Source organism: Thalassophryne amazonica, chromosome 5 (assembly GCF_902500255.1).
Source record: "Thalassophryne amazonica chromosome 5, fThaAma1.1, whole genome shotgun sequence".
Lineage (NCBI taxonomy): Eukaryota > Metazoa > Chordata > Actinopteri > Batrachoidiformes > Batrachoididae > Thalassophryne > Thalassophryne amazonica.
In genome coordinates, this window is record NC_047107.1 from 124,156,221 (window position 1) to 124,171,996 (window position 15,776).

Genomic DNA, 15,776 nt, shown 5'->3' on the forward strand with positions numbered 1-15,776 from the left:
GAGTCCAGTGACAGTGAGGAAAAGTTTATACTCTTTGCAGATGATGTTGTAAAGTTTCTGTAATCAATGTGTAAACTTTGACTAACTAAACTAACACATTCAGTTGCACCCCCACCCCCACAAAGTGAACAGTGTGATATAGATTTCATCAGAATTCAGTCTGACACAGAGTGGGTTTTTTTTTTTGTTTGTTTTTTAAACAGTTATCAGAACATTCAGAAATAAAATAATCATTGTGATCAGGTTTATCAGGTTGGGCCGGGCCTCTGTTTTTACTTTTCATATTTATCTGAAACCCTACGAAAGAAAAATGCGTCCAATAATAACATTCTTCTGCTAACCATCTTCTCATATGAAATCCAGCAAGTGAAGGAATCTCATCCATTACAACTTGCCTCTGTTGACTACGTCTTCCTCGTCTCTGTGGTGTCTGCCAAATTTCAGAGATTTATTTTCAAATAAATTTAGACAACCTCTAGCTTCAAGAAAGACTCCAAAAGTTCAAAATTAAACACGTGACATGATGCGTACCCTGTGCACGCACATATTACTGCACTGCAGCAGGTTTGTGATCATCCTGAACCCAAGGTCCAGGCTTTGATTGACATCCTGGAATCTTGCCTTTTGAGCATGTTTTATTTGCAGAGATGTTCATGTCCCCGCGTCCTTGGTCTTTGAGATTGCCAGATGCCTGGGAAGAGCTCGAGTCATGACATCACTGGACAAAGATCTTTGGTGATGCTGATACCTTTGCAGAAAAACAAAGCTGCCAGTCTTTATGATCCTGGTGCTTCCAGTCTTACTCTATGACATTGAATGGTTACAATTTGATCCAGTATCAGTGAGAAAAGAAAACATTTGCTTTAATTGTTGGTTATTTTTTTGGGGTGGGGGGGGGGGGGGGTCTAAGGAATTAACCCCAAGATTCTCTTCTGTTCTCTCAGTCTGTCCCTACTGTCAGCCCTATGAAGCGTTCAGCATCCACTCTGGCGTCACAGTGCCCCCAGAAGGTCAATCTGAGGAACTACACCCTGGAAAAACCCAGCCGGAACACACCGTACCACCACCATCATCATCACCATCACCACCACCACCACTGCCACCATCACAGGGACAGAGCTCGAGATAAAGACAGAGAAAAGAAGCAAAGGTCCTCTGATACCCCTGTGGGTGGACAACCTCCCACCACTGTTGGTTAGTCAACAGCTACACACCCAGTTAACATGCCAGTACATGTAAGGACCATAAAAGGCCTTCAGCATGCATGTAAACTGATGAACGTACAGTTCCAACCAACCACCTGAGAAAGTAACTTCAACTCCACTTTGAGTTGGGTGCTGCTGAGGGGACTGGGTGACCCACACACTGTTGGCCTTATGACATGATTAGGGATGGGTATTGATAAGATTTATCGATATCGGTACCATTATTGATTCCCTTATCAATACCTCCTGTGAATTTTCTGTGTACTAAAAGTAGGCTTTACAGGTTTTCTAATGTCAACAACATTTTATTGAGTCTTAAAGTACATAAATATGAAATTGGTCACTGGATCCTTGATCTCTGGACATGAATAGAAATAAACAAAATTATCGAAGCTAACAATTTCATTAACAGATCAGCTTTTCAGATAACTTTGAAAACCATCAGCAGACCAATTAGATTCCGATGAATTTATTTCCAATAATTTTTAGACTGCTAACATGTTTTTGCAAGCATAGTGAATAAAGCTTAACAGTTAACATTTGTGAAGTCTGAAATCAAAGATTTTAGTTCCTGCCTGTTACATGTTTTGTAGCAGACAGACAGCTATGAGTGGTACAGCCAGACAGACAGCAAGAAAGAGGGGAGGAGGGACGGGTGGGGAAAAAAGAATTTCTCTTCACACCATACAGACTCACCAGCATATCACACAAGTCACGCACATGCAGTTTTGAGTTATGGTTAAAATTTTAAACAAACTAATTCCGGACAAGTTATTGAAATTAATGTCACATCTGTCATTTTACAAAGTGAAAATATCAGCTATATGTTCTAGCTATAAAGTAATGCACTAAATTTGAAGGTTTTAACCCTTTGAAATACATGCCGCCATGCATTATGGGTAAATTAATTTCCTGATGAGTGGTTGGTTGGTTGGCATGAAGAGAAATTATCTCCCCCCCCCCCCCCCCCTTCTTCTCTCTTTCGTTCTTGTCTTTCCTTTCTTTATGGTCACCAGGTATCTTTTGCTGAGAGAAGGCTGATTTGAGACAGAAGCGCTGGCTCATTGTTGTGTCAGTAGCTGCTAGTATACTGAAATAAATTCTGAAAGTTATCGGTTTAGCTTTGATCTGTAACTTCTGCAAAATTTTTTAGGGATTTATCGGTTTAGCTTTATAAAGCTAACTTTTCAGTTAGCAGATTAACGGTTATCAGAGCTAACTTTTTGGTTAGCTGTGCCCACCACTGGACATGTCTGACAAAAAGAGCCCGATATGTCCTACAAATGAGACTTGTTGGACACATTGTAACAGCACGGCCTTTCTCAGCAATTAGCTGCCTTGTTTACCAACCTGTTGAACATTAGTGGTCAGTCACTGCCACACTGGAAGTCAGTTGCTGTTTGATTCTAAGTACTTGATGACAGTTTGTGACCAGTTGTTGTTGGAGTCACACTGAAAGAAACACGTCTAAATACATGCTACAATTCCTGAATTCAAACAATGAAAGACTTTTAAATTGTAGAACATGGTGGGTTGTAGAGACATCCTCTGTTTAGAGGTGTAGAACAGTGTAGGGCAACATCACTGTTTTGTTAACAAAATAAATACCTACTAAATGATGTTAACTGTTTCCAATATTCCACCTTCATACATACAGCACAAGACCACGCATCTGACCTAAGTGCCACCAGAGAGCGAGCTCATAACCGTGGACGGACCCACGAGAGGAGGCATCACCACTCATCGGCAAACAAGCAGCGCTACTACTCCTGTGACCGCTACTGCAGCCGGGAACACTGCCACATGTAACCTACCCCTGCCAGCTGTGCTTCTTTCCCCAGGAAGGGCCGGGAAACCAGCAAGAAGCAGGTGAGTGAGCGCAGACAGGCGTGTAAGCAGGAAAACTGGCCAACGAACCCTGAAAATGTAATAACGTCCCAGAAGGGGATGAATACATGAACCTTTCCATACAAGGATCTTGTCCTAACAGCTTTCCCATTTTCTTTCTTCAGTTGTATTGTGTCTTCAAAATATTTGTCCATTTTCCATCTAGGTCAGCGGTTTGGTTAACGGCAGCCCAGTGGGACTGAGGTCCAGCGCCAGCAGCACACCGTGCCTCTGAGGCGGCTCTCTTTCGTTGACCCTGTGTGGCCTGCAAACCCTTTCTCTGCGTGTTTGGTATCTGGCCTGACCTCTCTGAGCCCCGGTAGGCTGACGGAACAGTGACTCCTGCACCCTAACCCCCCAAATCACTCATATCAGCTCTGAGCCCTCCCTGGGCGAGAGTCACCCCGAGGTCAGAAGCAGTTCCTACAGCAGCCTTCAGGAACGGCTCGACGTCTTCCAAGATGTGGCGTCATTGTTGCCCTGCCGCCTCAAACAGCAGAAACACAGCAGAACCTTGCGGTGCCTCGTGGGAACCACTTGAGTTTCGGTAGCATCAAACACCCAGGCTTTGGGTTCAGTGCACCAAGGTATTACTAGCAAGCAGAGGAGAATGAACGGTGCTAGCATGGCTTTAAATAACTGTTCTAATGCAGGATTCAGCTATCGTGATGAGTTTTATCATCTTTCTTGAAGATCGGCTAGTGTGTACATGTTATGCTGTATTTAATCTGAATGTGGAAGGACAAAGGTTCATCAGAATATTGAAACAAGAACAATGCCTCATGTCGACAACAATTAAATGTCGTCATTTATCAAGGCATTAAACATTATTAGTCAAAAAAGAAAAAAGTGAGACTGGTAACTCCAGTAAACCGAATGAAAATATTTTCTTTGTGGTTGTTAGTTTGTGGTGACGTCACTGTTTTTTGACACCACTATACTGACTCCTAAAACAACACGCGATTCTAGACAAAGTGTCACCGTATTCAACTTATTTAATATTTTCAAATTAATTTTGACAGCTGATGGAACTGTTGAGGTATTTTCACCCTGGCAGAAGTTGATTATCACATATTAATAGTCTTCTAACTATGTTGCATTACCATCTTGGGTACTTACAGAAATGGCCGCGTCAACTGAATGCTTACTTATGGAAAGTTGCAAAGTCAGCTATGACATTATGGCCATGCGGCATGTTTCTCTGGGCATGATCCAGCACGCAAGGACCTCAGTGTTGATGAACACAGCAAATGGATGAGGCCAAGGACACGCCCACATTTCAACTGGCTACTTTCAGGTGAGGGCGGACCGCTCTTCTGCCTGCGTGATTGCCTGTGATGGCCCACAGCGGTTCAACAGTGTGGTGGATGAGGAGCCACCACATCCTCCAACTTTATCAGCTGGTAAACAAGATTCCATGTTTTCCTGCAGAATTATTACAATTAACAGCACAACATATGTCAGGGAATTTTAATCTTCATGGCTGAAGCTGCTTCTCCACTTGCACAGAAAGCCGTGCATACTTGTGCAATTGGATTTCTTTTCTTTTTTTTTCTTCGTTATCAAAAACTTGCTTAGTTTCTCTCCAGCCTAAACATGGACCCTGCATGTTCCCCATGTCTATCTGCTGCAACCACAGCTGATTATTCAAGTCTGGCATTTCCTGGCTCTTGCTTGGCTGAGGACACTTAATTAGCAGTGGGTGGAGCAGGGAGTCAGAAAACATATATATGGCTTCAAAAACTGATAACTGGAAGACAAACAAGCATAAAATTGGAACCTCCATCCAATTTTAGTGAGTGACTGAGGCACTTTTGATTGAGATATAATGCAAAACATACAATGCAAAAATTTCATAACAATATATGAAAAAATTGTGGCCTTCACATAATCAAACAGACAGACACAGGTGACAACATGACCTTCTCCAACTTTGTTGGCAGAGGTAATAAAGAACACTAGGGGTCAGTGGAATGAAAATAAATAGGTACACAGAACAAAAACCAAGAGGCCAACTGTACCACACAGGGAGTGGAATAATCTGGCACCTCCTGCTCAGCCAGGCCTTAAGAAGATGCCGCTGATTACCAACAGGTGTGCTGCAGCTGCGTCTCATAATCAGCTCCACTGGAGGGAGAGAGAAAAGCACCAGGAAAAGGAGCACTGACCACAACCCCAAACCACAACACTACAGGGGGAAAAAATAAATAAATAAATAAAAATTTAAATTTACAGTTTCACCTCAGGGAGCTTTGGTGGCTTGTGTTGGCACAGATCTGTTAAGTCATGAGCAAACTTGAGTCTGCGTTCTGAAGAGCAACACACCGGTTTCCAACAGGGTTCAACAGGATGACAGATTCATTTTCCTGTGTTATTCCATAAAAAACCATACCCAACTAACAAATAAGAAATATAAATACAACCCATTTGCATTACAGATTATGTCATGTAAATAGGAATGTGGAGTTGGACACGCCCAAAATGCATGTAGACGGCGCAATACAGATCATCCTTAAACTTTGTTTTTGAGTCAGCTTGATAGTTGTGGCAGAAAACAGTAAAGTTGCCGAAATTTATTAAAAGGCAGCCAAATGTGATTAAATGGCAAATTACTGCAAATCCCAGTAAAGGCCCAAAGATGTTGCTGTCCCCGTCAAAACAAGTCGTGCCAGATCAGTCACGTAACCCGCTGGCTCGCCGAAGACTGACGTGTTTCTTTGTTCTTCATTTCTTACCCGCTTTCTTATGACAGGACACTGAAGAAGTGATGCATGGTGGACATAATGAACTTTTACGGTTTAATCATGCATATTATCTCTGCACACTTTGTTTTTGTGTGTGTGATTTAAAAAAAAAAAGTTGTGTGTATGGTTTGTGCCGTCATTTCAGGTTGAATGTTTTCTTACAGACTTCTTTGCATCGTTTTAAGACAAAGTGCCTATCCTTTTAGATAAACTGTAGAAAAAGAGGCTACTGTTTTCTACCGTGTCAACATCAAACTAGTCGAAGAAAATAACGTGTACAGAAAGCTTTATCTGCAAACAGTATTTATATAATATGCTTAAAGCAGATGACATGAAGAAAGATGTCATTAAAGTCAGTAATTTTTTGATTTTCTTCTTAACGTAACGGTGCATGGGTGGGAGAGCGCAAGATTCATCGCAAATTATACAACCTGCTTAGAAATATAATAACCCATTATTACCAAAAACAAAGGTTTGGACACACCTCTGCTCAACGAGCTGCCGTTTGGAAACTGGATGATTTTATGTGTTTTGTGGCGATATCACATTGTCATATTTCTGTCTGTATGCTGTTACCTCTAATAATGGGGGGTGGATATGTGTGACGTATCATTACAATTGTGCATTTTATGGTACAAGCTCCAAATTTTGCAGAAACATCATTTTTAATTTTTTTTAAATCAGTGTAATTGTGGTAGGAATGGATTCAGCATGTAAGAAAAAACAAGTCATGATGGCCAATTTCCCCCCCTTATATAGCAAATAATGTCTCAACAAAATCTGGTGCTTTTACCATAAAACGCACAATTGTAGTGATATTTTACACATATTTGTCCTGCCATACATCTCATGGGTCGCTGGTTAAAAACAAAAATGGAGCTGTATTATATTTGAATGTACTGGAACAAAGCAGTTGTTTGTGTAGTTCAAGGCGGGGCCAAAGTATTTTTTATTTTTTTATTGTTTATTAAACTGCATGTTCATTTTTGGCAGCACCTATAAATGTATTGTATTTTTTTCCTGTCTTCCATAAGGGTTAAATATTGAAATTGTGAAGTTCTTGTTGAAAATATGCCAAGATGTTCCTTTTGACGTAAGGATTCAGAAGCTGTATAATTTGTTCTTTCTGTAATGTGCTGTGGTTTGGTAAAATTTATACATGTAAATTACAACTTCTCACATATAAATAACACAGAGGATACCACAAAAACAAAAAAATGAAGCATGAACTGTGTTTCAGATGTTCACATTGGGGATCAAAATATAAAAATAACTAAGATTTTCAAAAAAAAAAAAAAAAAAAATTGCATTCAAATTGTTTGGCTTACCAAACATTTAGATTTTTTTTAATTGTTTTTGCCACATCTGGTATGTCTCTTTACATAGACGACCCCATAGGAGAGCCCACTGGCCCAAACTGACTGTGATCTGCGTGTCATTACAATTTGAATTATTTAGTCTTATCCATCCATTTTTCTAAACATGCGTAGTCGTATTTAAGGTTGCAAGGATTACTTTGTTAAATTTTAAGAAAATCAGTGAAATCTGTTGACCCCAAACACGACTGGATAGTAAATTTCAGTACAACTCAAAGCATCAGTTTTATGAGTAACAGGTCTGGGTAGACTTTATATGATTGCTGCCAAAAATGAACTTGCATTTCAAACAAACTGCATACCGGCACCTTCGGCCCCTCTGCTGTGCACACTGAAGAGTTTAGAGTTTGCGCTCAAGGTCAAAAGTTGTTCTAATTTTCTCTTATTTGTATTGAGATGTGTTGAACAACAAAGAACAGTAATCTCTCTCTCTCTCTATATATATATATATTTTTTATTCAATCACCCAGTTTTTGGGTGAAGTAAAATATTGGAACGTGACTGACAGGTGGGAGCCGGGTGTGTCCTGCCAGATTGATTAACATTAAACAGCATTGAATTTCTACTTTTGGTTTCACTCATGAAAGCTGACATGAGGACCAGACAGCCTACTACAGCAGGAAAATAAGGCAACGTGAAGGCAAGTAAAGAGAAAAATTAATTCAGGGCATTGCACAAACATCAGGCAAACCCACTATAACTGGGAAAGTCTTAGGAAAAGAAAGAAAACATTGATGTACTGAATACTGACATTAAGGAAAACAATAGGCAATCACAAATACCATGAACTGTCATAGAAATACTTGTCAGTGACATGTTCCATTATTTTTCTTAGCCCAAACTTGGCTCTGATACAATAGTTAATCTATTGCTGCGTTTACACATAGGCAAGACGCATTACGAATGTCATATTTGCATCATTCTTGGCACATTCCTGACATTCTTAACGTGACTTAACGCATCTGAATAGGTTTCCTAATAGTGCGTGTTGATGCGTGATATTTGTGATTTTCGTGGAGCATGTTTTTGGCTGTCAAAAAAATCTTCCATAAATGTCACGCACCACCCTCATTTCGCCTCATGTCATGGAGGTCGCAAGTGAGCGTGTTGATCCGTCGCAAGTGAGCGTGTTGATCCGTCTTGATTCGCGGTGATCCTTAATAGAGCGTGACAGCGTTCTTCTCTGACGAGCGCACAATTAAACCCTGCTGCACCGCAGTTTCAATGCTGCAATATGCCAAAGGAGGACAGTGACGCCAAGTTGGCTAAAAGTCTCATTCCAATGCTCCTCAGCGCGCTGCAGCAGGTGTTCCACCTGCTGCTGCTATGCCTGATGTTTGGGGAAAACGAGTTAGATGAAAGCCGCATGAAGCCACACATTTGGCTCTCTCCGTCTCCTCCTCCTTTCTGCACCACTCCATGGCACAGAGCCCAACTAAGCATGCAGTCACAAAGTTCTGCTGCTGTAGATTTTGAGGCGCAAACTGGAGCGATCTGAACTGTTCAGCAACTGACGGTTAGATGAATATGGGGGTGTGTGTGGAGACAATTTGCCTCATTCACAATGTGACCGAACTTGATGCACTGTTACATGTGATAGCACGCAACAACATGGAAATCATTCTTGACCGGGCATAATGGTTCCTGATAATTCTCCAGCAACACTTGCCATTAATTGTAACACACGGTAACAGGTTGCAGCAGTTCCTGAGGATACCTGACGTCTCTGTCTCAAATCATCACACTCGTGATCAGCGGCCAAGAATACATACTTCTTGGCATTCATGACTTGTCGTCGTTATGTGTAAATGCAGCTTAAGTTAATAGAGCTCAATGCACATACCATCCAATAAAAAGCAATCTTTTAAAGGCTGTAATATCCACCGTTTGATCACAAACACAAATGTCTTCAGTGTACAAAGAAATATGAATTTGTGGTTTGACAGCAGGAAACGTTTTCGCAAACTAACAAATCAACTGTAAATACCAGGATTGGCTAAATGACAGTTACATGAACTGTGAGTGGTAGACTGACTGACATCCCTGAAGAGAAACCATGATGCTGCCCACTTTGTCACGAAGCAGGAATCATTTTGACCTAATAATCAGCATTCATGCCTTAAAAGTCTAGTGCAGTAAAATTGATGTCACAATGAAAGTTAAACCACAACGTCAGTTTTCTGACTTTTACCAGGTTTGAACCCAAATTAAATGCCTTTAATTTCAAATTATACCCAACCTTTTCAAAAGGTTTTGTGATTTTGTTTTTTTTTTTTTTCCATTTTGAAGTTAAGCAAACTTGGTCAAAAGAGAGACGATATTTTGAAAGTATTACGTTTTCATCGGCCTGTTGCATTTCAGAGAATGTACTCAACTGAAATTCTTCTCCAACAGGGAAAAAAAATACACAAGAAAAGGTTTGAAACATTGCACCAGTTGATTCAGGTTTTCCCCTTTGGTTTGAGTCCACTGGACAACTCCTGCAAGAGTGGTGAGGGAGACGGCTAGGAAGGTACTAGGTGTGACAGCTGGACATACGAAGATGACTTGGTAATGGAATTAGCAAGTACAGGAACACATAAGGAAGAAGTTGGTGAAAAAGAGTTAGGATAGTGATGAAAAAGTAGACAGGAGAAGAACAAGGAGATATGGCATGAGGTGAAGATAGAGGTTTCAAAAGCTCAAAACGGAGCATAGCAGGATATATGTGAACATTAAGGAAGGAGAAAAAAAAAGACTGGCAATGGGATCGAGTTTGACAGGCTGGGCAGTGGGTTCGGGTGAGAAACAAGGGAGTGTTGCAGAGGTTGAGGGAGTACTTTGAGGTACTGATGACTGAAGGAAATGAAAATGTTGGATGATGTGGAGTGAATCAGGAAGTGTGACAAGTTTAATGATGAAGTGAGGGATAGCTACAAAAGAAGATGAAAAGCAGGTGGTTGGTCCTGACTTCAATTAAGTTTTTAACAAATTTGGTTAATAGAATTTTGGATGGTGAGGAGATGCCTGAGGACTGGAACTGGATGTGCAAATGGTTGGTGAAAGAGGTAGCTGATTGAAAGATGAGTCCTCAATCATTTTATTCACTGTTCTAATGAAGTTTTATGTCAAAAAATCCTGACAAAGTCCTGCACCTACAACAAAGTCACATGTGCCTGTGGCCATCAGGACCTGGACAGAAGAGATCCAGTTTTTCCATCCCTGTGTAGCATTGGCAGTGTAACTGTTGCTTTTTGAAGGGAAAACGGTTTGCATGTTCAAACAATGTATGTGCATGAAGAGCATTTACTATTTTTAGATACGTGTTATTTTGTTTTTGGAACTTAAAATTTGATAAAAACAGTGGTGTTTGCCGGAAAAAAAAACATTTATACAAAAATAAACATTAAAAAATGGATTTATTTGGCTCCTGAGATTCAGTTAAGTTTATTTGCTTGATTTATGGGTAATGATCAAACTATATGAATTCTGCCATTATTTCAACAATAAACTATTTATATTGACATTCCCTTGAAATAAAAAAGAAAATAAATTAAACCATCTCAGATTAATACCCATTTTTGACTGGTATGTCTGGATTTGGGATGGTCCCGATTAAGATCCAAGCTTTCAGTGACTTTCTGGACTCGTTCATAAGTAGCGTTGAACTTGTAGAAACGTTCACTGATCTCAGCAGTGACAGACGTGTCGCGGTTTTTGAGATCGAGGACACTGGGGAAGAGCTTACGGAGTCACGAGGACACTGGACAGGGGAGTTTGGCGATGCTTCCCAGGAGAATGAAGATCCAAGTCTTTGCAGTTCTGCTGCTTCCTGTCTGTTTGGTTGTGAGACTTCGACGCAAACCAGTGATGTAAGGTGACAACCGGACATCTCTTCAGAGGACCCTTGGATGCCGCAGGAATGACTTTTTGTAAAAGAAAGGGGGACCCAACCACTTGCAACGCAAGGGAATGTCAGCTACGATATTTTGGCCACATGATCCAGTATGCGTAACCTCAGTGTTGAGGACCCCAGCGGCTGGAGAAGGCCAAGGACACCCCCGTGTGTCTCCTGGCCGCAGCAGATAGACAGTGACCTCAGAGAAGTGGAGATGGATCAGTTGTCTGCCTGAGTGGTTGCCATCAGGATTCTAGGTGGATCCGTTCTACGGTAGATGTGGTGACGTGTAGCGCTGGTGTAAACTCCCAGACCTGACATGCAGAGTTATACAGATGAGGACTGCAGCAAATTATGTTCTAAAACTGCATAGTACAAGGAGTTCCACAAATGGCAGATGATAGTAACTTGCCACAACAAAAAAAATGAGGTGGGCTTCATAGATAATTGGCAAAGCTTCTGGGGAAAACCTGGTCTTGTTAGGAGAGGCGGCATCCATCCCACTTTGGATGGAGCAGCTCTCATTTCTAGAAATCTGGCCAATTTTCTTAAATTCTCCAAACCGTGACTATTCAGGGTTGGGACCAGGAAGCAGAGTTGTAGTCTTACACACCTCTCTGCAGCTTCTCTCCCCCTGCCATCTCCTCATTACCCCATCCCCGTAGAGACGGTGCCTGCTCCCAGACCACCAATAACCAGCAAAAATCTATTTAAGCATAAAAATTCCAAAAGAAAAAATAATATAGCACCTTCAACTGCACCACAGACTAAAACAGTTAAATGTGGTCTATTAAACATTAGGTCTCTCTCTTCTAAGTCCCTGTTAGTAAATTATATAATTGATCAACATATTGATTTATTCTGCCTTACAGAAACCTGGTTACAGCAGGATGAATATGTTAGTTTAAATGAGTCAACACCCCCGAGTCACACTAACTGTCAGAATGCTCGTAGCACGGGCCGGGGCGGAGGATTAGCAGCAATCTTCCATTCCAGCTTATTAATTAATCAAAAACCCAGACAGCGCTTTAATTCATTTGAAAGCTTGACTCTTAGTCTTGTCCATCCAAATTGGAAGTCCCAAAAACCAGTTTTATTTGTTATTATCTATCGTCCACCTGGTCGTTACTGTGAGTTTCTCTGTGAATTTTCAGACCTTTTGTCTGACTTAGTGCTTAGCTCAGATAAGATAATTATAGTGGGCGATTTTAACATCCACACAGATGCTGAGAATGATGCTCTCCGTAAAGCTAGGACATCCCCAGGTTTCTTTTCAGCATTGTAGCCAGGCTGACAAAGAGTCAGAGCTCTATTGAGCCGAGTATTCCTTTAACTTTAACTAGTAATGACTTCATGACTTTCTTTGCTAATAAAATTTTAACTATTAGAGAAAAAATTACTCATAACCATCCCAAAGACGTATCGTTATCTTTGGCTGCTTTCAGTGATGCCTGTATTTGGTTAGACTCTTTCTCTCCGATTGTTCTGTCTGAGTTATTTTCATTAGTTACTTCCTCCAAACCATCAACATGTTTATTAGACCCCATTCCTATCAGGCTGCTCAAGGAAGCCCTACCATTAATTAATGCTTCAATCTTAAATATGATCAATCTATCTTTATTAGCTGGCTATGTACCACAGGCTTTTAAGGTGGCAGTAATTAAACCATTACTTAAAAAGCCATCACTTGACCCAGCTATCTTAGCTAATTATAGGCCAATCTCCAACCTTCCTTTTCTCTCAAAAATTCTTGAAAGTGTAGTTGTAAAACAGCTAACTGATCATCTGCAGAGGAATGGTCTATTTGAAGAGTTTCAGTCAGGTTTTAGAATTCATCATAGTACAGAAACAGCATTAGTGAAGGTTACAAATGATCTTCTTATGGCCTCAGACAGTGGACTCATCTCTGTGCTTGTTCTGTTAGACCTCAGTGCTGCTTTTGATACTGTTGACCATAACATTTTATTACAGAGATTACAGCATGCCATAGGTATTAAAGGCACTGTGCTGCGGTGGTTTGAATCATATTTATCTAATAGATTACAATTTGTTCATGTAAATGGGGAATCCTCTTCACAGACTAAGGTTAATTATGGAGTTCCACAAGGTTCTGTGCTAAGACCAATTTTATTCACTTTATATATGTTTCCCTTAGGCAGTATTATTAGACGGCATTGCTTAAATTTTCATTGTTACGCAGATGATACCCAGCTTTATCTATCCATGAAGCCAGAGGACACACACCAATTAGCTAAACTGCAGGATTGTCTTATAGACATGGATGACCTCTAATTTCCTGCTTTTAAACTCAGATAAAACTGAAGTTATTGTACTTGGCCCCACAAATCTTAGAAACATGGTGTCTAACCAGATCCTTACTCTGGATGGCATTACCCTGACCTCTAGTAATACTGTGAGAAATCTTGGAGTCATTTTTGATCAGGATATGTCATTCAATGCGCATATTAAACAAATACGTAGGACTGCTTTTTTGCATTTGCGCAATATCTCTAAAATTAGAAAGGTCTTGTCTCAGAGTGATGCTGAAAAACTAATTCATGCATTTATTTCCTCTAGGCTGGACTACTGTAATTCATTATTATCAGGTTGTCCTAAAAGTTCCCTGAAAAGCCTTCAGTTAATTCAAAATGCTGCAGCTAGAGTACTAACGGGGACTAGAAGGAGAGAGCATATCTCACCCATATTGGCCTCTCTTCATTGGCTTCCTGTTAATTCTAGAATAGAATTTAAAATTCTTCTTCTTACTTATAAGGTTTTGAATAATCAGGTCCCATCTTATCTTAGGGACCTCATAGTACCATATCACCCCAATACAGCGCTTCGCTCTCAGACTGCAGGCTTACTTGTAGTTCCTAGGGTTTGTAAGAGTAGAATGGGAGGCAGAGCCTTCAGCTTTCAGGCTCCTCTCCTGTGGAACCAGCTCCCAATTCAGATCAGGGAGACAGACACCCTCTCTACTTTTAAGATTAGGCTTAAAACTTTCCTTTTTGCTAAAGCTTATAGTTAGGGCTGGATCAGGTGACCCTGAACCATCCCTTAGTTATGCTGCTATAGACTTAGACTGCTGGGGGGTTCCCATGATGCACTGAGTGTTTCTTTCTCTTTTTGCTCTGTATGCACCACTCTGCATTTAATCATTAGTGATCGATCTCTGCCCCCCTTCACAGCATGTCTTTTTCCTGGTTCTTTCCCTCAGCCCCAACCAGTCCCAGCAGAAGACTGCCCCTCCCTGAGCCTGGTTCTGCTGGAGGTTTCTTCCTGTTAAAAGGGAGTTTTTCCTTCCCACTGTTGCCAAGTGCTTGCTCACAGGGGGTTGTTTTGACGTTGGGGTTTTTCCGTAATTATTGTATGGCCTTGCCTTACAATATAAGGCGCCTTGGGGCAACTGTTTGTTGTGATTTGGCGCTATATAAATAAAATTGATTTGATTTGCCACCACCTAGTGAATGAAGCCGGAAACAGATGTGAGATTACTTGAAATGATTTGGCTGTTTTTTCCAAATGGTAATTGGACTGCATTTATATAGCGCTTTTCCATCTGCATCAGACGCTTAAAGTGCTTTACAATAATGCCTCACATTCACACTGATGTAAGGGTGCTGCCATACAAGGCGCTCACTACACACTGGGAGCAATAGCGGATTATTAGACCTTGCCCATGGCCCTTAGTGATTTTCCAGTCAGGCTGGGATTTGAACCGAGGATCTTCTGGTCTCAAGCCCAACGTCTTAACCACTAGACCATCACGTCAAACGGCCATAAGGTTTTCAGAGTTGTAACTAGGAACAAGTTTTGCTTCCGGATCAATCAATCAATCAATTTTATTTATATAGCGCCAAATCACAACAAACAGTTGCCCCAAGGCGCTCTATATTGTAAGGCAAGGCCATACAATAATTATGAAAAACCCCAACGGTCAAAACGACCCCCTATGAGCAAGCACTTGGCTACAGTGGGAAGGAAAAACTCCCTTTTAACAGGAAGAAACCTCCAGCAGAACCAAGCTCAGGGAGGGGCAGTCTTCTGCTGAGACTGGTTGGGGCTGAGGGAAAGAACCAGGAAAAAGACATGCTGTGAAGGGGGGCAGAGATCGATCACTAATGATTAAATGCAGAGTGATGCATACAGAGCAAAAAGAGAAAGAAACAGTGCATCATGGGAACCCCCCCACAGTCTACGTCTAAAGCAGCATAACCAAGGGATGGTCCAGGGTCACCTAATCCAGCCCTAACTATAAGCCTTAGCGAAAAGGAAAGTTTTAAGCCTAATCTTAAAAGTAGAGAGGGTGTCTGTCTCCCTGATCTGAATTGGGAGCTGGTTCCACAGGAGAGGAGCCTGAAAGCTGAAGGCTCTGCCTCCCATTCTACTCTTACAAACCCTAGGAACTACAAGTAAGCCTGCAGTCTGAGAGCGAAGCGCTCTAATGGGGTGATATGGTACTACGAGGTCCCTAAGATAAGATGGGACCTGATTATTCCTGATCACTGCAAAATTTGAGTTGCACCGTATGGATTAGGCACCAGTGAACGGCGTGTACATGTTATGAGGAGTGATCGAGAAGTCTTGAGCCTGACCCAGAAAAAGTAGGTTGGGGTTCTCCATTTTTGGCAACCAACATTACACCCAATGAGTCAAAACTACACACACCTGAGAAATGTTGATTTCT

The 15,776-nt window shown here is 41.2% G+C and overlaps 1 protein-coding gene and 1 long non-coding RNA gene across 2 annotated transcripts in view; one reads left to right on the forward strand and one right to left on the reverse strand.

Annotated features, from left to right (window-relative positions):
* Positions 1–7,030, forward strand: part of LOC117511260 (voltage-dependent N-type calcium channel subunit alpha-1B-like) — a 188,678-nt gene extending 181,648 nt beyond the window's left edge. The window contains 5 exon segments of the mRNA XM_034171267.1: positions 945–1,194; positions 2,863–3,074; positions 3,259–3,322; positions 3,325–3,418; positions 3,420–7,030. Of these exon segments, the coding sequence (XP_034027158.1) occupies positions 945–1,194; positions 2,863–3,074; positions 3,259–3,322; positions 3,325–3,418; positions 3,420–3,633 (834 nt within the window). The 3' untranslated portion in view covers positions 3,634–7,030.
* A 3,575-nt stretch (positions 7,031–10,605) lies between these two features.
* Positions 10,606–15,562, reverse strand: LOC117511262. Its single transcript, XR_004560924.1, has 3 exons — positions 15,551–15,562; positions 15,054–15,057; positions 10,606–11,085 (listed from the first exon to the last, which is right to left on the reverse strand). It is a non-coding gene; the product is annotated as an uncharacterized LOC117511262 (long non-coding RNA).
* Between the last annotated feature and the right edge of the window lie 214 nt (positions 15,563–15,776).